The sequence below is a fragment of the Saimiri boliviensis genome, chromosome 17 (genome assembly GCF_048565385.1).
Source record: "Saimiri boliviensis isolate mSaiBol1 chromosome 17, mSaiBol1.pri, whole genome shotgun sequence".
NCBI classification, from domain to species: domain Eukaryota; kingdom Metazoa; phylum Chordata; class Mammalia; order Primates; family Cebidae; genus Saimiri; species Saimiri boliviensis.
The window spans coordinates 7339172-7361770 of NC_133465.1; the positions used below are offsets into that span (position 1 = coordinate 7339172).

The 22599-nt window shown below is 43.7% G+C and overlaps 1 protein-coding gene across 12 annotated transcripts in view; it reads right to left on the bottom strand.

Moving 5' to 3' along the window:
* Positions 1 to 1232: 1232 nt before the first annotated feature.
* LOC104651578 (small ribosomal subunit protein eS7-like) overlaps positions 1233 to 22599 on the bottom strand; it is a 70275-nt gene continuing 48908 nt past the window's right edge. For 2 of the 12 annotated variants that reach the window (XR_012514524.1, XR_012514525.1), the window contains exons 3-5: positions 19601 to 19709; positions 11964 to 12201; positions 1245 to 4062 (exon numbers count right to left, since the gene is read on the bottom strand). Coding sequence is in view for 1 of the 12 variants with exons in the window: in XM_003929124.4 (XP_003929173.3) it covers positions 21476 to 22060 (585 nt within the window). In the remaining 11 variants the exon portion in view is untranslated. Of the gene's footprint in view, positions 4063 to 8447; positions 11818 to 11963; positions 12202 to 19600; positions 19710 to 21469; positions 22480 to 22599 lie in introns of those variants that run through there. The other 10 variants (XR_012514517.1, XR_005581343.2, XR_012514519.1 and 7 more) reach the window with 9 other exon arrangements.

Genomic DNA, 22599 nt, shown 5'->3' on the forward strand with positions numbered 1-22599 from the left:
CAACCTCCGCCTCCCAGGTTCAAGCAATTCTCCTGCCTCAGCCTCCCAAGTAGCCGGAATTACAGGCTCCCACCCACCACACCTGGCTAATTGTTGTTATTTTTAGTAGAGACAGGGTTTCCCATATTGGCCAGGCTGGTCTGGAACTCCTGACCTCACATGATCCACCCGCCTGAGCCTCCCAAAGTGCTGGGATTACAGGTGTGAGCCACCACGCCCAGCTTGGAGGGTTTATCATTCTGCATTGGGCTGCTTGCGGGAAATGTGTTTTTGATGCGATACACCACCAGGATCCTTGTTTTCGTCCCCTTTGCTCCTTTATTAACTGTTCCTCCTGTGGTGTGTATGCAGGTTCCACTGGGGAATCGGAGCGGACGCAGTGCTAGGGTCTGGGGGATCGTGCCCTGAGAACTACAGCCGTGGCTGCTCCAGCAGCTTTTGTTTCCTCGCACTGTAAGGGTCAAGTCCCTTTGATGCCCCTACAATGGCTACAGCTTTTAGCAGGTGTATTGCTTCCAAAAGCTGAATTTCAGGCCGATGCTGTATAGGGGAGTGTTTGCTAGTTAGCAGTCCCCTTCCTTCCAGATCAGGCGTCCCCAGACTTTTTACACAGGGGGCCAGTTCACTGTCCCTCAGACCGCTGGAGGGCCGCCACATACTGTGCTCCTCTCACTGACCACCAATGAAAGAGGTGCCCCTTCCTGAAGTGTGGCGGGGGGCCGGATAAATGGCCTCAGGGGGCCGCATGCGGCCCGCGGGCCGTAGTTCGGGGACGCCTGTTCCAGATTGTAGCATGAGCGTGGCAAGGGTTACCTCACCCTATGTAACCTCCTTAGTTCATCATCACTTTCTGCCTTATTCCCTTTCTCATGCTTCCAAGGAGAGCCTCAAGAAATTTAGCCCAGCTGTTCATTTCCATGGGCGTTTGAGAGTCCCAACAATCAGGATCAGACTAGTGGGGACTGTGTCTGGACCCAGGTGATTGCCCTGAGGGCTTGGGGCAAATAGATCATCTGCTTCCTGGCGGGCACCCTTAAAAGATTCATTTATTTTCCAAGGGAGTGCAAGAGGTTGCTAGAATTGAACATTTCTCCATGAAAAATCTAAGGCTATGGTCAAAATTTGGGACCCATCTGCTAATTTCCTGGGATTCTCAGAAGAGCCTCCTAGCTTTCCCTTCCACTGTTGTAGAAAAGGGGCTGCACTAAGACTGGCCCTCCTCCCTAAGGGGTAGCAGGGCTGGAGGGCGAGTTGAATATGGTGTTCCCCTCCGAGTGTGAGGCGGACTTGGTGGGGTGTCCAGTGTGGGTTTTAGCCTCAGGAGCACTTGGCAAGGGGCTACATGGGGGCAGTTGCTGTTCACCATAAAAGACAGGTGACTCCTGTCAAAGGGGGTCATCTATAATATCTAGCCCTGCCTTTGGACCTTCTTCGGGGACGTTATTAGGTTTTGGCATAGGGCCATGAAGGCCTGTACATGTAGGATTTCTGACCATTTGCCCTGCCAGGAAGCAGCTGCTGAAAGACCGAAAAAGAAAAGGCCTCAGGTCCCTCACCCAAACTGGATGGTGGTGATCAGGCGCTTCTGCACGGAAACCTTGCAGTTCGCTGGAGCGTGGCCCGGCCAGAAACCTGCAGCTGCCTCCAGGCGCAGGCGCTGTCCACCGAGGGTCCCGAGTTGGAAAGGAAAAGAGACAGAAAGGGGAAAAAGAGAAAAATAAATCCCAAACATAGGGCTTACCTCCTGGCTGGCTGACCAAAATATGTTGCCAGTTGAGGGTAGTCGATCAGGTTCTTGGCGTTTTGAACAAGGAATTAGACAAAACACACAAAGCAAGGCAGCAAAAGCCAAGATTTATTTTAAACGAAAGGACACTCCACAGGTAGAAGCGGGCTCCAGCACGTAGCTCAAAGCCTCCGTTGCGGAATTTCCTGAGGTTTAAATACCCGCTAGAGGTTTCCCATTGGCCCCCAACCAGTCTGATTGATTGGCTGCAGGAGGGGACCAGTCCGATTGATTGGTTGCAGGAGGGGACCAATCAGAGGTACTTTCTTTTTTTTTCTTTTCTTTTCTTTTTTTTAAGACAGAGTTTCACTCCTGTTGCCCAGGCTAGAGTGCAATGGCACGATCTTGGCTCACTATAACCTCAGACTACCTGGTTCAAGCGATTCTTAAGCCTCACGACTCCCGAGTAGCTGGGATTACAGGCTCACACCACCACATCCAGCTAACTTTTTTTTTTTTTTTTTTTTTTGAGACGGAGTTTCGCTCTTGTTACCCAGGCTGGAGTGCAATGGCGTGATCTCCGCTCACCGCAACCTCCGCCTCCTGGGTTCAGGCAATTCTCCTGCCTCAGCCTCCTGAGTAGCTGGGATTACAGGCACGCGCCACCATGCCCAGCTAATTTTTTGTATTTTTAGTAGAGACGGGGTTTCACCATGTTGACCAGGATGGTCTCGATCCCCTGACCTCGTGATCCACCCGCCTCGGCTTCCCAAAGTGCTGGGATTACAGGCTTGAGCCACCGCGCCCGGGCCCCAGCTAACTTTTGAATTTTAGTAGAGACAGGGTTTCACCATGTTGATCAGGATGCTCTCCATCTCCTGACACAGTGATCCGCCTGCCTCAGCAAAGCATGAGCCACCATGCCCAGCCCAGTCAGAGGTACTTTCATTTTTCAACTGCCTCGCAGAAAAGAGGAGGGGTTGGAAAGGGATGCCGGTTCATGCTCCGGTTCAACCTAAGCCGGATTCAACCCCTCCTTTCCCTGATAAGCAGCATGAATCAGCCTTAGGTTCCCTGCCTCCAGCTTCTAATCTCCTGGTTCAGTGGTCGCGTAGATCAGGTAAGGAAGTAGAAATTCTAATAAACAGTGCTGGGACAGAGAAGCATTGTCGTATATTTTATCATACACAGATAAATTTATATTTATATCATACATAAATTTTATACATAAATTTATCATACATACATTTTTATTTATTGCTATCATACATAAATTTCAAGTAGATTGAAGATCTAAACATAAAAGGCAAAACTAGGCAATGCATATAGAAGTGATAAAACTATAAAGGTATGCAAGGAAGTGATTGTCACAAGGTTAGAAGAGTGGTGACTTCTGGAAGAGGAAGAGGTTTGTTGCAGGTAGGGGATGGCGTAGGGAAATTGTGCATCGTGGGATTCTGTCCATATTCTCACTCTTGGACTGGGTTGTAGCTATCTGGGTACTTTTTAATTTGTTTTGAATTATTTTTAAATTCTATGTAAGTATGGTGGCCTTTTGTATGTTTTATGTAGTCCACACTAAAAATGGTTAAAGAAAAAAAATCATGACATGTTTAAAGATAACCACCATCATAAGCGAAATCATTGAGTGACTTAAAGCTCACAAGTAATGTGGGAAGAAGAAAAGTTCCTCTTCAAAGTTTCCTGTCCTGTTGAAGAATAATAAATGTTAGAAATAATAGTCTCTTTTAAAGACTTTCTTCAAAGCCCTCTTGTTTTTTATTAGTGACTCTTCGTTAAGCCCTATCCTAGTAGCTGTTAGATATAAAGGAATAAGCACATTCTATGTCCTTGTGCTTTAACCAAGATATTTGTGCTAGACATGCTCACAGGCACGATATGCATTCTATATCCTTGTACTTTAACATAAATAAGGTTTCTGTTATTACTTTTCTAAGTCCTTTCACAAGCAACTTCCTGTCCTTCCTTATTTGGACTTCCTCTTTGCCTTTTGTTCTCCATTGCTTTTACCTGTTTAGAAAAGTTTTAAGTTGTTAGCCCATCAGGTTTCAGTTTAGATAGTGAGGCCTGGCTCCACTCAGCAGAGATCAGACACAGCAGGAAGGACCACTCCAGATGTGTAAGGAATAAATACGTCTGCTTTTCCTTTGTGCATTTTACTCTCATGGCAAGATGGCTAACAGGAGCACGCTTTCTGAGGGAAGTAAAATTGCTTTGCCGAGAGATCCTTTGTCTGAGTGCTGATTTTTCTTTGCGGCACCAGCATCTGTTTCCGACAAGTAATATTTAAGAGTATCCAGAGACTTGCTGTCCTCCTAGAAAATACATGCAGTCAAAAAGAACAAGAGTCCCCAGAAGAGTTAGTCCAAACTGAACCATTTTCTAAGTCCCCCACCATTTCACAGACCTTGGTCAAAGTCAAACATTCCAGGGGGTTAGGGCCATGAGAAACAGCCTGCCTCTTACATTCCGCTAAGAGAAAATGCAAGGAACACCACATTCCACCAGAACAGGGGCCAAACCACCTGATCATAGGAATATCTTATCAATATCCTGCCAGGCAGCAAGCCATGCTCCCTAGACCCCTTCCGCCTGAGCCTATAACTACCCCAGCGTGCATGTAAGCAGCAGTGGGCACTGACATTAAGCTGATCCCCACCTCTATAGGTTTATCCTGGACATAAATGCTTGCATTTGCTGTTGAGTCTCTCTCTCTCTCTCTCTCTCTCTCTCTCTCTCTTTCTTTAACCCTCGCCTCCATTCAAAACCTAACAAAAAGCACAAGCACAAAATTAAAAATGGACAAATGGGATTACATCAAACAAAAAAGACACAACTGACCAGCATCAACATTAAAACTGAGATCTTAAGACGGACAAAACAGGCTCTTTGTAGCAGTAAGACACCAAATCTCAATCTGACCCTAGTATAGCCTCAAATGGCAGATAGTAGACCCTGAAAGAAATCCAAGTATTTTACCCCAAAATATATTTCTCTGACATATTTCGAAATGGCCTTGCAAAGCTGTTTCTTGTGGGGGAAATCTACATTCTGTAGAGAATCCCCTTCCCTTTCCAGATCTTTTCCTGATCCAGGAGAGATGAACTAAGAGTCTGGCACCTTTTTAGCTCTGGGAAGAGACTGGCGGGGCACGGTGGCTCACGCCTGCAATCCGAGCACTTTGGGAGGCCGAGGTGGGTGGATCACCTGAGGTCAGGAGCTCAAGACCAGCCTGGCCATAAATAAATACATACATTTAAAAAAAAGAGAGAGAGAGACATTTACCACCTATTCTCTCTGAAGCCTGCTACCGGGAGACTTCATCTGCATAATAAGAACTGATAGAAAACAGGCAAGCCCCAAAATTGAGGCTATGCCCTGAAGGGTTCTTGGCTTCTCCCAGGAAAGAATTCAAGAGTCCGCTGCTGCTGTTAAATAGCAGCTTTGATTGACAGCGGCAGTGGACCAGCAGCAGCCGGGGCCCTCCTCCTGGCAGAGGGGGGTTACCCCACAGGCAGTGTGCGTAGCACCTCAGCGGCAGCTCTACACTCATACCCACTTGTAATTATATGAACATTAAGGGGGTTATGTAGAAATTTCTAGAATGGGCCGGGCGCGGTGGCTCAAGCCTGTCATCCCAGCACTTTGGGAGGCCGAGGCGGGTGGATCACGAGGTCAAGAGATCGAGACCATCCTGGTCAACATGGTGAAACCCCGTCTCTACTAAAAATACAAAAAATTAGCTGGGCATGGTGGCGCGTGCCTGTCATCCCAGCTACTCAGGAGGCTGAGGCAGGAGAATTGCCTGAACCCGGGAGGCGGAGGTTGCGGTGAGCCGAGATCGCGCCATTGCACTCCAGCCTGGGTAACAAGAGCGAAACTCCGTCTCAAAAAAAAAAAAAAAAAAAAAAAAAAAAGAAATTTCTAGAATGAGTGAGATGACCTCCCAGTTGTCGGGTCGTTGCCATGGAGAGGGGCAGTGACCTCCAGGTGTTGCCACGGCGATGGTGAACTGACGTGGCACACTGGTGGGTGTGTCTTATGAGGAGGTATTTCTGCCCCCCACTCCCCCACCCCTCCCCCGACCAGCACCTGTTTTTAGCTAGTCTTCAACTGGTCTGGCATCCAAGCTCCACCTCTGGAATCAAGTCTTGCCCCCCACCTCAGAATCTTGGTCCCCCCAACCCTTTATCTTAACCAAGACAATTCCTTTCTGTTGATTCCAGATCCTTAGATAATAACAACTTGGCCAGGTGCTCATGCCTATAATCCCAGCACTTTGGGAGGCCAAGGCAGGTGGATCACCTGAGGTCAGAAGTTCAAGACCAGCCTGGCCAACATGGCGAAACCCTGTCTCGACTAAAAATATAAAAATTAGCCAGGTGCGGTGGCATGTGCCTGTAATCCCAGCTACTCAGGAGGGTGAGGCAGGAGAATCGCTTGAACCTCGGAGGCAGAGTTTGCAGTGAGCTGAGATCGTGCCACTGCACTCCACCCTGGGTGACAGAGCGAACGAGACTCAATCTCAAAAAAATAGATAATAACGTAATTCTTTCAACCAATTTCCAGTGAGAAAATCTTTCACTCCACCTATGACCCGGAGGCTCTTGCCTTGAGTCGCCCCACCTTTTCAGACTGAATTGATGCACACTTGACATGTATTGATTGGTACCTGTGCCACTTCTGTCCCCCTAAAATGTATAAACTCGAGCTGTGACTCAAGCACCTTGGATACCTATTTTCAGGACCTCCTGGGGCTGTGTCATGGGCCTTGGTCACTCATATTTGGCTCAGAATAAACCTTTTAAAATATCTTACAGTTTAGTTCTTTTTGTCAACAGCCTCCTGTCGCTTTCTCTTGAGAAGACACTGATTTGGAGAATACTCCCAGTGCCGGCCTTTCTTGTAAGAAAACAACTGCATTCTCATGGAGAGTCGCTTGTTACTCACCAGGCAAACAAACACTGGTTTTTCAGGTAACAGTCAGCCCTCTGTATCCACAGATTCCACTTCTGCTGTTACAGAGGGCTAACTGTATGTAAAACCTGTAATTTAGAGCCATGTGATTTAAAGAAAAATATCTCATTCATGGATTTGATGGGTACTAATATGCACTTGGCTGTAAGCTATTGGTGTATCCACAGCTGAATGGAACGAAAACTAAACTATTACAACAGATCCTGAAATTTTGCCAGCTCTCAAAAATTTCCGCTCAAAAAATAGATTCTTACTTTCTGCTTAATTTTTCTGTAAATCTAAAATTTCTCTAAAAATAAAGTCTATTAATTTAAAAAATATGTACTCTGGAAATGGGTAATACTGTCTTTAAGAAAAACTAGTAGTCAACGTGTTCCTTGTTAAGCAGTCACAAACTTTAAGTTACAGCATTTCTGACCTCGATTCTTAGAAACAAAACTAAACTACATTTGTTTTGCTTTAGAAGGAATATAAGGAAAGCTAATTTGTGAAGTAAGTACCTCTTAAAATGGAGATGAATTCCTGTTTAGTTAAACCAGGAGAGGAAGTTAAAAGATGAATTCCTGTTTAGATAAACCAGGAGAGTCAGCATGGGAAAAAAAGGCTCCTTTGGGAGGTATGCTTTTTGAGCATCATTGAAAGTGACTGAGATGTCCAATAATGAGGGGACCAGGCAGTAGTTCACTAATGGAGGAGCAGCATTGCTCTCAACAGATATTTGCTTTTACATCATCAACCACATTGAAATGATCTGAATGGAAAAGTAGTTTGGAGTATTAACTATGTACGTGATTACTCTCAAGCAGATTATGGGCCTAAATGGCTGTTGTATTTCACATAACTGCACATCAACAGCTTTCAAAGGAATCTCAACCATCCACTGAATGCAGTTCAGATTTGCTTTCCATTTAGATGCCTGTTTGATACCTCAAGGCCTTAGACAGTTGTCCTGGATACTTCTAGGAACACCAGTGAGTATGCTCAGAATGTTATAATAACTCTTCTACTCATTACCTACAGCTAAAAGTCTGATGATGGTTATTTTACAGTGTCTCTGGAAATTGGAAAGGTAATCGTGACCTGGAACTTCTACAAACAGAATGGGGGAAAAGTTAAGAGAAGAAAGCTTGAGTTATATAACTAATAAATACCAGGTTATTTTGGTTTTTGTTGTTTTTTTAATACCAGTTTTTAAACATAAAATCTATAGAGTTTTTTTTTTTTTTTTTTTTTTTTTTTGAGACGGAGTTTCGCTCTTGTTACCCAGGCTGGAGTGCAATGGCGCGATCTCGGCTCACCGCAACCTCCGCCTCCTGGGTTCAGACAATTCTCCTGCCTCAGCCTCCTGAGTAGCTGGGATTACAGGCACGAGCCATCATGCCCAGCTAATTTTTTGTATTTTTAGTAGAGACGGGGTTTCACCATGTTGACCAGGATGGTCTCGATCTCTTGACCTCGTGATCCACCCGCCTCGGCCTCCCAAAGTGCTGGGATTACAAGCTTGAGCCACCGCGCCCGGCCTGAGTTTTTTATTATCTGGGTAGTGTTAGGTGCAGAGCTGTGAGAAGGTACCCCAAGCCCACTTTCTCCTCCCAGTCTTGTTTCCCAAAATGTTCCTGATGTGTCAAGAGAATGTCACTATAGCCCTGTGAATTAGTAGATACTGCTCTATTGAGATATTTACTTGGGATAAAGTTGGGAGAAAGTAAAGATAAAGGAATACCTAGGCCAGAGGTCTCTGCTAAGAGTCACACCAGCACCTTTCAAAACTTTGCAGCCTATGAAGAGCCAAATATTGCATACTCCAGATCATGTTTCCCAACACTGTCGATGGAAAATCCTAAAGGGAGAGAGTCTCAGAATCAGAGCTCTTCAACCTAGCTTCTTTTTTTGGTGTGGGTGGTAAAGACAAACAGGTTTAACTCTGACCTGGTACTTTCTTCCATGTTTCTAAGCTGTAACATTAAATATGCAATACTGGAAGGTCGTAATTATTCACATAAAATGTCAATGCATTCATTTATTAGTATGCTTCATTTCAGACAGAATTAACAATCTCCTTCTTCTCACATATAGCACTTAGTGAGCCCATGGAATAAACTCTTGAGATAGCCTTAATTAGACTCTGACTACATACAGGTCTTGGCCGGTGTCTTGGTCCATTTTCTGATGCTGTAACAGACTATCACCAATTGGATAATTTATAAAGAATAGAAATTGATTGGACTCACAGCTCTGGAGGCTAGAAAGGGCAAGAACATGGCATGAGAATCTGGCAAGGACTTTCATGCTGATTCATCCCATGGCAGACAGGCAAGCAAGCACACAAAACAGAGGGAGAAAATGGGGATCTAATTCCCACGAAAACGAAGCCACTCCCATGATAACATTAATCTATTCATATGGGCCAAGCCCTCATGACCTAATTACCCTTTAAAGGTCCCAACTCTTAATACTATCATGATGGCAAATAAATTTCAACATGGGTTTCGGAGGAGACATTCAAAACACAGCAGCAGGTACAAGCAGGTTTAAGTCAAAAGTCCATTGCTAGCTATGACTTCCCGATGGGAGCCATTGAAATAGTTAAACACCTAGGAAACTATCTTCTTTGGACTTTTCAAGACATTCTGTACCAGGTTATATTGGATTACATGCAGAGCAGAAGCAGGTTTTCGCACGCCCTCGCTTGCAGCGCATATTTCCTATGTTAGGCTCTTCTGTGAAAACTTCCTGTTCAAATCTGGTACTTACTGAGTAACTCTGTTTTTGCGCTTCCTGTTTCCAGTAATCCATTTTGTCTCCAGTGTTTTCCATTTGTCTTCATCATTGCAGTTTCATTTCAGTCTTGCAATCTATTTGATCTTTTCACTAATATTTCCTAGCCTTTTTTGCTCATTTTCTATGAATTCTAACTCAGGCGTCAGCAATTTTGGTACCCCTTTAAATTCCTTAGTCTCTAATAAGCTTTCCAAAACTCCTAAGGATAGCTGACTAAGTAAACATTGGAAAAAGTACCTTTCATTGTTATAAACAATCACTGTTATGTCACCTATTAAATGGAAACATTTCCATAAGAACCAGTGTCGTTTTTTCGTGATCAGTGGAGATTTGCCCATTTGCGGGCTAGACTGATCACATAAAAACCTCAACAGCTGAACCATTTCACATTTTACGATTTCCTTTTTAATAAAAATTTTTTAAATTATTAAAATTACAAATTAGACATACAAAAAAAGTGTAAGCATTTTATATGAAGAAATAAGGGTAGTCCCTTGTTACTCTTTTTATCATCTTACACTGAGTGACCTTACGTTTTCTATTTAAAAGATTTGGGCCAGGCACGGTGGCTGACGTCTGTAATCCCAGCACTTTGGGAGGCCGGGCAGATCATGAGGTCAGGAGATGGAGACCATCCTGGCTAACGTGGTGAAACTCCATCTCTACTAAAAATATAAAAAACTAACCAGGTGTGGTGGCATGCTTCTGTAATCCCAGCTACTTGGGAGGCTGAGGCAGGAGAATCACTTGAACCCGGGAGGTAGAGGTTGCAGTGAGCCAAGATCACACCACTGCACTCCAGCTTGGGTGACAGAGAGAGACTCCAAAAAAAAAAAAAGATTTGGGAGCCAAATGCTTTTGTGGGGGTATTAAATAAAATGCATAGGAGGCCATTGACTTTGAGCTCCTACATTGAGCGCAACAGACCAAACCAAAATGGAGTCACTTACGCTACAGTTCCACATCACCAAGACAAAACGAAGTTGTTTATCTGAACTTCCAAGAAATCAAGAGTGAGATATAACAGCCAAATCCCCAAACAACACAATTTTAGCTGGTATTATAAGGAAATCCACTCTGCTTTAATCTTCACAAAAAAAGGAACTCTGAAACAACCCATCTACGTTTTATTTCCTATTTCTGCTTTCCTTGGCCATTTTCTGCTGATAAAACCAACCACCTCGGGCCGGGTGCGGTGGCTCAAGCCTGTAATCCCAGCACTTTGGGAGGCCAAGGCGGGTGAATCACGAGGTCAAGAGATCGAGACCATCCTGCTCAACATGGTGAAACCCCGTCTCTACTAAAAATACAAAAAATTAGCTGGGCATGGTGGCACGTGCCTGTAATCCCAGCTACTCAGGAGGCTGAGGCAGGAGAATTGCCTGAACCCAGGAGGTGGAGGTTGCGGTGAGCCGAGATCGCGCCATTGCACTCCAGCCTGGGTAACAAGAGCGAAACTCTGTCTCAAAAAAAACAAAAAAAAACAAACAGAAAAAAAACCACCTCTGTTCAGCTCATCAGAGCACTCATTCTATTTTGTAGAATGAGGTGTCACCTTATTCTAGAATGGCAAATAAAAGCCAATTAAGGTCTCTAAATTTGTCGTAATTTTGTCTTTTGATGGGGGTTAGCCATTTTTGTATCCTCTGATAATATCTTATTGTGTACAACATGTACACCTGCACACCATTCTCCTTCATTTGTTTACAAATACAGCATGCTGGCAATTTTGTCTTCATGTCAAAAATATCTATGTCCATTGTAAAAAAAAAAAAAAAAAAAAAAAGGTAATTTGGATGAACAGAAAAGAAGAAAAATAATATAAAAATCATACAAAATTCTACCACCTTGAGATGTTTCTTTTTTGTATATTTCCTTTTGTGTAACCAGGGAGGAGGCCTATGCTGCTTACTTATCCTTATAAAGGAATTTCCCATCTTATACCTCCTGTTGCTAATGCTGCCTTATTTTCTGCCACGTGGCCCCATTCCACAAGTCACGCAAATCGCACTGACAATGAACACCATAACTATCTTAATCAAGGTTTAGTCAGGAAAACAGACACCACCGTAGACTTTTCCAACAAAATGAACAGGAAAGTTAATAAGGAAATTGGTTACAGAGGAAATGGGAAAGCTGAGATGCCAAACACAGGATGGGGTGATGAGGTAACTGGGAGGTCGGCAGCAGCCGAAAGGAACTGCCATCCTGGAGCTGAAGGTCAATAGGAGAAGATCGTTTTATCACAGAGCACAGAAGTTGAGGCCAACCAGAAGGAGCAGAACTAAGGAGAGGGCGTTTCCCCAGGGGAGCTGAAACCACAGAGGGAGCATTGGTTGGGAGCGATTGGAGACACAAAGAAAAGCAGTCACAGGAGAGAAATCGGGGCAATATCCCAGCCTTTCCTCTCTTCCCACCCTCCAGTCATCCACTATTATCTTTCCGTGGCCAAACTTACCTGAAGACTTCAGGCCACGGAAATGATGGGAGGTGGGGATGGGATGGTAGGGCGCACAGGCGGCTGGCCAGCAATTGTCTCAGAGTAGCACTGAAGTGACTGGCCACACATCACCTATGGCGTAGTCTTGCCCAAAAACGTTTAAGCTGAATCTAATCATGAGGAAACGATCAGGCAAATCCATTTTGAAAGACGTTGTACAAAACAGCTAGCCTAGGCTCTCCAAAATGTCAATGTCCTAAAAGACAAACAAGGACAGAGAACTTTATCTAAGTTAAAGAACATTAGGGAGGCTTACGCCTGTCATCCCAACACTTTGGGAGGCAGAGGCGAGAGGATTACTTGAGCCCAGGAGTTTGAGACCAGCCTAGGCAACATAGCGAGTCGCCATCTCTACGTACAAAAAAAATCAAACAATGAGGCGGGAGGATTACTTGAACCCAAGAGGTCAAGGCTGCAATGAGCCATGATCAAGCCACCGCATTCTTACCTGGGTGACCAGAGTGAGATCCTCCTCTCTTTCAAAAAAAAGAACAGAACATTAGAGACACATGGTAACTCATTTTGATGTGTGATTATTGATTCAATACTAGATCAAAAAAGAATGATATAAAAAGGACATTATGGGGCGATTGTAGAAATATCAATATAGTTAGTACATTCGATGATAGTTGTATAGAAATGTTAAATTTCTTGAGTGTGGTAATTTGGTTGTGGTTATGTAAGAGAATGCCCCTGTTCTCAGCAGATATATGCTGAAGTATTTAAAGGTAAAACGTCATGATGTCTTCAACCAACTCCATACATATATATGCACGGAGAACGAATGTGCCCAAGGTTAAAACTGGTGAATCTAAGTGAAGCATCTATAAATATTCATGGTACTATTCTTGTAACTCTCCCAAAGGCGTTTCAAAATAAAAACTCGGTGAAAAAAAAAATAGGATGGCCTCTGACCTCCGACTATTGACACGGGGTAAAGAGATTAATTAAACCAACTGTTCTTAGGAATTTAAACCTAAACACAGAAAAAAAGATTTGCTAGTTAGCAATAAAGCTGGAGGTGACAGAAAAACAGAGTTCAGCGATAGCAAACTAAACTTACGTACACACCAAAATTATGAGGTACAGCAAATTGTTTGCAAAAATAGCTGCCAGGAATGCTTCTCATCTCATAAGCATTTCTTCCATCGTGAGGGGAAATCTGTTTCTCCTCCCTGCATTCTAGACTGGCCCTGTGACTTGCTTTGACCAACAGAATGCAGAAGTGACATGGTGCCAGTTCTTGACCAGGAAGAGGCTTGACATCTTGCCCTTTGCTTCTCTTGGAGCCCTGAGCTACCATAATAAAGAAGACTGACTGCCCGCTGGAGAGATTGGCCTGGCCAGTCCTTTGCTGTTCTAGACACCTCTGCTGAGCCACACATGTGAGTGAAGCCACCCGGATCCTCCAGCCCCGGGAAAGGTGGCCCAGCCAACACCACACGGAGAAGAAGCAAGCTGTTCCTGTCAATCCCTTCCCAAAGTTCAGCATTTTGAGCCAATAAGTAAGTAGTAGTTGTTATTTTAAGACAATACATTTTGGGGAGATTTGTTATACAGACGATCCCTGCTTGCAATGGTTCAACTTAGTATTTTTCAACGCTTGGATGGTGCAAAAGTGATACACATTCAGCAGAAACTGCACCTCGAGTACCCAGCCAACCATGCTGCTTTTCACTTTCAGCATAATATTCAATAAATCACTGAGATAGTCAGCACTGTATTATAAAATGGGCTGTGTGTTAGATAATTTTGCCAACTTTCAGCTAATGTTAAGTGTTCTGAGTACATTTAAGGCAAGCTAGGCTAAGCTACCTTAGCCTAGGTTAGGTGTATTACATGCACTTTCGACTTAATGATATTTTCCATTTACAGTGGGTTTATCAGGGCACAGCCCCATTATAAGTGGAGGTGCATCTGTATAGTTAATAGGGAACAGAGCAGACAGACACACCGAGATGCCTGTAGGAAACACTGTCTAAGTTTTACTATTCCAGTTTCTTCCGTGTGTAGGCTCAAAACAACCCCTACTCTTTTTGAGTCAAATTGAGCAGGTCTCTGTTGCTTGCAACAACAACAAAAAAGCCAGAGGGGAAAAAAAGTGTCCCTTCCCAGATGCTCTGCCTATTCTTTTATTCCTTTACTTTCTTAATAAACTTGCTTTCACTTTAAAAGAAATAAAATGTCCCTTCTTGTCCTTTCTCTTTGCAGGTATTTTTACTATCCAAAGATTCTGAATAGATATCTCTTATTTCTACTTGTTTCCATTGACTTCCAATTTTATTAACAGCACCTGATTTTTAAAATGGTTTGTTGTAAAATGCATCATACAAATAGAAGGATGGATAAAATTTGCTCGATTGAATATTTAAAAGTAATGGCAAATTAAAAGTAATGGCAAAAGCCACAATTACTTTTGCACCAACCTAATATAATAAGATAAATAATCATCCACCCAGTTTAAGATATAAAACATAGGCAAGGTGTGTTGGCTCATACCTGTAATCCCAGCACTTTGGGACACACAAGGCAGGCAGATCACAAGGTCAGGAGTTAGAGACCAGCCTAGCCAATAGGGTGACACCCCATCTCTGCTAAAAATACAAAAATTAGCCAGGCATGGTGGCAGGTGCCTGTAATCCCAGCTACTTGGGAGGCTGAGGCAGACGGATCGGTGGAGGTTGCAGTGAGCCATGACCGTGCCACTGCACTCCAGCCTGGGTGACAGAGTAAGACTCTATCTCAAAAAAAATAAATAAATAATAAATAAAGACATAAATTATAACCAGTCCTTTCGAAGCCTCTGTTTATCCCTCCCCAATTGCAGTCTCTTGTCCACCCCCAGTGATAACCGCAATGATGACTTCTGTTCATCATTCTCTTGTTTCCTTTACGGTTTCCCACCAATAAATGCAACCCTAAGCAACACGACGACTTTCATCTTGAAAAACTCAGCAGCAAGCCCCGATCTGGAAGGATGATAAGGAAAGGGTGATGTTACCGCTGTGTGAGGAAGGCTCAAGAGGAGAGGATAAGCTGAACAGCCTCTGCGTCATTATCTGGCTTCGGCTTCCCTAAGCGTTTATAAACGCTTTTATGAGAAAATCTTTGAGTAAGATGATGAGTAACACTGGGAAACACTGGGCTCGGCACAGGTGAGACATATGGTAGCACTGGAGGGGGGGGCCAGGTTTTAGATGTCTGGCCCGGATGCAGTCAGAAGGAGGGGGCTGTTCTGTGTATCCTGCTCATCATGACTTCCCCTCCACTTCCCGGAAGTCAAAGCAGAACATTACTAAATGATACCCACAGTAGCTCAAGCATCAGAGCATGGAGGAACGAGCAGGAACTTTATCAGTATGTGGTCAAAACAAGATAAACACAGAGAAAAATCGGGGTATTTGGTCCTTGATTTAAAAGTTAGCATGGGCCAAGCGTGGTGGCTCACGTCTGTAATCCCAGCACTTTGGGAGGCCGAGGCGGGAGGATCACGAGGTCAAGAGATCGAGACCATCCTGGCCAACATGGTGAAACCCCGTCTCTACTAAATATACAAAAATTAGCTGGGCGTGGTGGTGGGCGCATGCCTGTAATCCCAGCTACACGGGAGGCTGAGGCAGGAGAATTGCTTGAACCCGGGAGGTGGAGGTTGCCGTGAGCCGAGATCGCGCCACTGCACTCCAGCCTGGCCACAGAGCGAGACTCCATCTCCAAAAAGAGAGTTAGCCTGATGGCAGTGGGGACAGTGGTGGTGGAAACCCTCAGCATGTCTCTCCCTGGAGTCCCGCTGTCCCACTGCTTCAAGCTGGACTTGTTTCCTTCTGCACCTAGTGCGTAACTGCCATTCCGGGCTCTCCCATCACCCTTATCCTAGAGTCCCGTCTCCACTCTCCTATGTTAGATTCCTATCTGTCGTGCCCCATACGTTCCTTTTCTTGGCTTGTCCTCTCATTCAAGCAGCACAGCCTCCAGCAGCTCCTTAAGAAAGAATGCAGGGGAAGTAAATCTTGCACATCTGAAAATGTCCTTATTTTATACTCATATTTGATTGCTAATTTAGCTGGGTGCAGAATTCTACGCTGGGAATAGTTTTTCTTAAGAATTTGACAAGCTTTGCTCTGGTGTCTCTTGCCTCTACCAGTGTTTACTGAAGCAGGCAAAGCCAACGCTGATGCCCAGTCCTTTATATTTGATCTTCGTGTGTACCCTCTCCCTTGCTCTCTAAGCTTTCAAGATCTCTTGGACTCCGTGTTCTGCAATTCCATGATAATGTGTCTTGACAAGTCTTTTTTCATACGCTTCTCTAGGCACTTGAAGAACCTTTTCAATCTGGAAACTCATGTCCTTCGTCAGTTTTTTCTTTTTCTTTCTTTCTTTTTTTTTTTTTTTTAAGAGACAGGGTCTCACTATGTTGCCCAGGCTGGAGTGCAGTGGCTATTCACAGGCGCGATCCCACTACTGATCAGCAGGGGAGTTTTGACCTGCTCTGTTTCCGACCTGGGCCGGTTCACCCCTCCTTAGGCAACCTGGTGGTCCCCTGCTCCCGGAGGTCACCATATTGAGGCCAAACTTAGTGTGGACACCCGATCAGCACAGCGCACTACAGCCCAGAACTCCTGGGCCCACCGATCCTCCCACCTCAGCCTCCCGCGTAGCTGGAACTACAGGCATGTGCCACCATGCCCGGCCTTCATGAGTTTTGAGTAACCTTTCTGTATGGTTTTTATGATGACTGCCTCTCCTACATATTCTTTTTCTCTCTTGAACACCTGTTATTCAGTTATTGAACACTCCAGCCTTAATCTTTAATCTTCTCTATCCTTTTCTCTCCTGTCTTCCAACTCTGCGTCTTCTTGGGCGATTTCCTCAAGTTTATCTTTCAACTCTTCCGTCACACTTTTCAGGTCTACTCTCTTGCTTCAATTTTTTTTTTTTTTTTTTTTTTTTTATTTAGACGGAGTTTCGCTCTTGTTACCCAGGCTGGAGTGCAATGGCGCGATCTGGGCTCACCACAACCTCCGCCTCCTGGGTTCAGGCAATTCTCCTGCCTCAGCCTCCTGAGTAGCTGGGATTACAGGCACGTGCCACCATGCCCAGCTACTTTTTTGTATTTTTAGTAGAGGTGGGGTTTCACCATGTTGACCAGGATGGTCTAGATCTCTTGACCTCGTGATCCACCCGCCTCGGCCTCCCAAAGTGCTGGGATTACAGGCTGGAGCCACCGCGCCCGGCCTCTTGCTTCAATTTTTAAGGGCCCTTAGGCCGGGCGCGGTGGCTCAAGCCTGTAATCCCAGCACTTTGGGAGGCCGAGGCGGGTGGATCACGAGGTCAAGAGATCGAGACCATCCTGATCAACATGGTGAAACCCCGTCTCTACTAAAAATACAAAAAATTAGCTGGGCATGGTGGCGCGTGCCTGTAATCCCAGCTACTCAGGAGGCTGAGGCCGGAGAATTGCCTGAACCCAGGGGGCGGAGGTTGCAGTGAGCCGAGATCGTGCCATTGCACTCCAGCCTGGGTAACAAGAGCGAAACTCCGTCTCAAAAAAAAAAAAACAAACAAACAAACAAACAAACAAAAAACAATTTTTAAGGGCCCTTTTTACTATCTTAAAATTTATTGGCTAGGTGCAGTGGCTCCTGTCTGTAATCCCGGCACTTTGGAGGCCAAGGCAGGTGGATCACCTGAGGTCAGGTGTTCAAGACCAGCCTGACCAACATGGAGAAACCCCGTCTCTACTAAAATACAAAACACTAGTCAGGCGTGGTGGCACACACCTGTTAAGTCCCAGCTACTTGGGAGGCTGAGGCAGGAGAATCCCTTGAACCTGGGAGGTGGAGGTTGCGGTGAGCAGAGATTGTGTCTCTGCACTCCAGTCTGGCGACAGAGCAAGACTCGGTCTCAAAAAAAAAAAAAAGAAAAAAAAAGTATTATGATCTTACTCTGTTCTTACAACACGGGTGCAATATATTTTGTACGTTTCCAAGTATATTAACAGCAGACTTTTGAAGTTTTCATATCCTTGTTTATTCTATGGGATTGTTTTGTTTTCCTTTACTTTGTTTTGGGCTTTCTATTCAATGTCTGACGCAGCGTCTGATTCTTCTTTGAAGAACTGCTGCCTCCCGTATTCTCAGTCCATGTGAGTGAATGCATCATTTGCTAATTCTTTCGACTTATATAATCAACTTGCTTCAGTCTGGATGTTTGCTCCCTCCTCATCCCATGTTGAAATTTGATCCCTAATGTTGAAGGTGGGGCCCAATGAGAGGTATTTGGGTCATGGGGATGGGACCCTTATCAATAAATTAGTGCCTTCCCTCAAGGGTAAGTTCTTCCTCTATTCATCACCAGGAGAACTGATTGTTAAAAAGAGCCTGGCACCGCCTCCACACCTTACTTCCTCTCTCGCCGTGTGATCTCCGCACACACTGGCTCCCCTTCACCTTCCACCATTAATAGAAGCAGCCTGAGGCCCTCACCTGATGCAGATGCCAGTGTGGTGCTTCTTGTGGAGCCTACAGAACCATGAGCCAAAGAAGCCTCTTTTCTTTAGAAATTACCCAGCCTGGCCGGGCGCAGTGGCTCGCGCCTGTAATCCCAGCACTTTGGGAGGCCGAGGTGGGTCTATCACCTGAGGTCAGGAGTTTGAGACCAGCCTGACCAACATGGAGAAACCCCGTCTCTACTAAAGATACAAAATTAGCCGGGCATGGTGGCATAAGCCAGTAATCCCAGCTACTCAGGAGGCTGAGGCAGGAGAATCACTTGAACCCAGAAGGCAGAGGTTGCAGTGGGCTGAGATCATGCCATGGTACTCCAGCCTGGGCAACAAGAGTAAAACTCTCTCAAAAAAAAAAAAAAAGAAAGAAAAGAAAAGAAAGAAATTACCCAGCCTGAGGTATTCCTTTGTAGCAATGCTAAATAGATTAAGACAATAATTAATCTGCCCAAGCGTCAGAGTTTTCATCCATAAAATGAGGATGGACGTAGAATCTGTTCCACTAGGATTGCCAAAAGAATTTAGTGCAATCATACAAAGGACACAGATTATGTGTTCTTTTCTGGCTTAGGAAGGTTAAATTGCCCAAACTTACACATAAAATCGTGGGACTCAGAATCTGACACATAGTCAATACTCTATAAATTTCAGCTAGCATTATGATGACATAGTTCAAATGGGACTCACACCACCTCTCAGTTAAGGAGAGGAGTACCGGGGACAGGTAGCATGGGGAGAAGTGCCAGATATAAGTGATGGGGAAGAAGGCAGCAAACCACACTGCCATGTGTGTACCTATGCAACAATCTTGCATGTTCTTCACATGTACCCCCAAAACCTAAAATGCAATTAAAAAAAAAAAAGTAGAGGAGGACATGAGCCAGACCTGACCAATGAGATTCAGCACTAGGATTTTTGTTGGAATGATTTAAAAGGAAATACTCTTTTCCTGTTAGATTATTAGTTGGTAAAGCATAATCCCAGAGCTGTTGGTAGCTCTCTTTAACAATGTTTTTAGAGTGTCTATCTGAAAGTAAAGCCAAACCAAGGGATGGAAACCAATTACTGATGATGAAGCTGGATGCAACCTTACCTGAAGGCCTGTGACCATGGATTTTCCATTTTTATCAATCAATATCTTCCTTTTCTTTATCATAAGCCATTTTTAGTTGACTTTTCATGACTTGCAACAGAAAGAATCCCTTGTGATACAAAAAAAAAAAAAAAAAAACCACTGTTTTGAAACTAGGTATTTCACTTAATATAACATTATCATACATTCATGTTATTAACATTATTCTTCAATATTATTTTGTGTCTTGTATTTTATTTTATGAAGTCCATGTTAGTGGACAGATATATTATTAATTTTTTCAATATTATAAATAACACTGAAATGAATATCCTCATAGTTAAATTTTTATAAATATCATGATTGCTTCCTGAAAATAAATTCCTAGAGGTGAAACTTCTGGGTTAAAAGTTGCATGAAATATTAAGAGTTTTGTTGGCCGGGCGTGGTGGCTCATACCTGTAATCCAAGCACTTTGGAGGTCAAGGCGGGCGGATCACCTGAGGTTGGGAGTTCAAGACCAGCCTGACCAACATGGTGAAACCCCGTCTTTAAAAAAAAAAAGTTTTGTTATAGATAGTAAAATTGAATGGTGGTACCAATTTGTTTTCACACTAGAAACATATAAGAATGCCTATTTTCTCCATCTATTGCCTGTAGTGGATAGTATTTCTCTTAAAATCTCTGCCAAGTTAGTAACCTATACACAGAAATGGTGCCTCATTTTACTTCATATTTATTTATTATCTACCATTCATAGATTTTTTTCCATTAATTTGTGCTAGATTCAGTTTGTTAATATTTTATTTAGGTATCCTGCATCTATATTCTGAAATTGGTTCTTCTGGTACTCTATGTGCTCAGACTTTTCTCTAGTTTTATACAATAAATTTTAAATATAGAGGTTTGAAGATGGAAAACCCAGGTTCGAATCTGAATTCCACAATACAATGTGGAACCTTGGGCAATTTAATCTTTCTAACCCTGAAGAAGAGTAACCCAATGGAAAGTGAAACATTAAACTCCCACAGAACCTGGAAAGTATCAGCCCAGGGAGGTTCGAGGTGGAAAGGTGAGCCATAGACCCAAAATCAAGGGGGTATTTAACAGTGTGTCATAGAGGATCAACCACCAAATCTCCTCCTACCCGACACATGCAGGTGAAAAAACTGTTCTGTATACTGAATGTGGTCACGATTACATGAATCTATACATGTGTTAAAATGTATAGAACTGTATACCAGAAAGCTAATTTTACTATATGATAATTTTTAAATAAAAAAAATTTAAGAGGCATAAAAGAATACTAAAGGAAGGATAGGAAATTGTTAGATTTTAATAAAGATAAGAGATATGTCAACCAAATACAATATGTGGCCTTTATTTGAACCTAGATCCAAAGCACCTAATTTTATTTAGTTAGTTATGTTTTGAGACGGAGTTGCTCTGTCACCCGGGCTGGAGTGCAGTGGCGCACTCTCTGCTCACTGCAACCTCTGCCTCTGAGGTTCAAGTGATTCTCCTGCCTCAGCCTCCCGAGTAGCTGGGACTACAGGCACACGCCACCACGTCCGGCTAATTTTTGCATTTTTAGTACAGATGGGGTTTCACAATGTTGGCCAGGCTGGATGTGAACTCCCAGCCTGCAAGTGATCCGCTCACCTCTACCTCCCACAGTACTGGGATCACAGGCATGAGCCACCACAGCTGGTCCAAAGTAACTAATTTTAAAAGACATTTTAAACACTAGTGAAAATATAAATGCATAAGAACTCTGAAATGATATCATGGTATTATATATTATGATAAATGATATGGTAGTTATGTATGATGGCTATTTTTTTTTTGTTTTTGTTTTTTTTTACTGTGAATATATTTTTTATTTAGTCATTCTGTTTACAATTGAAACTCTGGGAATTCAAAATTAACATCCTTGCCCGTGAGCTTCTTATAGACACCAGAAAAAGTTTCAACCTCGTGTTCCACATTGTTCTGCTGTGCTTTGTCCAAATGAACCTTTATGGGCCGGCTGCCATCCAGTTTCACGTGGATTCTCTTGCCCACAATTTCACTTGGGAAGACCAGGTCCTCAAGGATTGCATCGTGCACAGCTGTCAGTGTACGGCTCCTGGGACGCTTTTGTTTATTTTTTGTACAGCTTTTTCGAGTTGGCTTAGGCAGAATTCTCCTCTGAGCAATAAAGACAACATGCTTCCCACTGAACTTTTTCTCCAATTCGCGTACTAGACGGACTTGGATTTTCTGGAAAGATTTTAGTTGAGGAACAGGAACAAAGATTATGATAGCTTTCCGGCCACCACCAACTTCAATCTCCTTGGCTGCCGTAATATTCAGCTCCCTGAGCTGAGCCTTGAGGTCCGAGTTCATCTCCAGCTCCAGAAGAGCCTGAGAGATGCCGGACTCGAACTCATCTGGCTTCTCGCCATTGGGCTTCACGATCTTGGCGCTCGAACTGAACATGGCTTTCTCATTGGCGAGCGCCGACTTAGGAAAAAATGATGGCTATGTATTTTTAAAGTCCTTGTCAGTTAGAGACACATACTAAAATATTCTAAGGTGAAATCACATGATGTCTGGGATTTGCTTTTAAATACTCCAGAAAAAAAAAATATGTATAGATATAGCAAACATATGTAACAGAATAAGAGTGGGATTTTCTTCTCTTTGTTCACTGCTGTGTCTTCAATTTCTACAAGTTTGAGGGTATGTGGTAGATACTTAGCAAATATTAGTCGAATGAACTCCCCTTATGGCCCATCTCGTTAACTGTGACTGCACATACCTTTACTGATGTCGCTATCTCTTAGCTCTGCTATCACTCCTGACTTCTCTCATGTACAGTACTGCAACTCCTTATCAATGAATCCATGTCTCAAATCCTGCTCAGATAGAAGGAAAAGTCTTCACCGATAAAGTTCAATGAGCAGAGCCATCACAAGTTTTCCATTTTCTTTTATAGTTTTCACTGTCCATATGAGCCCATGGTAATCTAGCCCCTA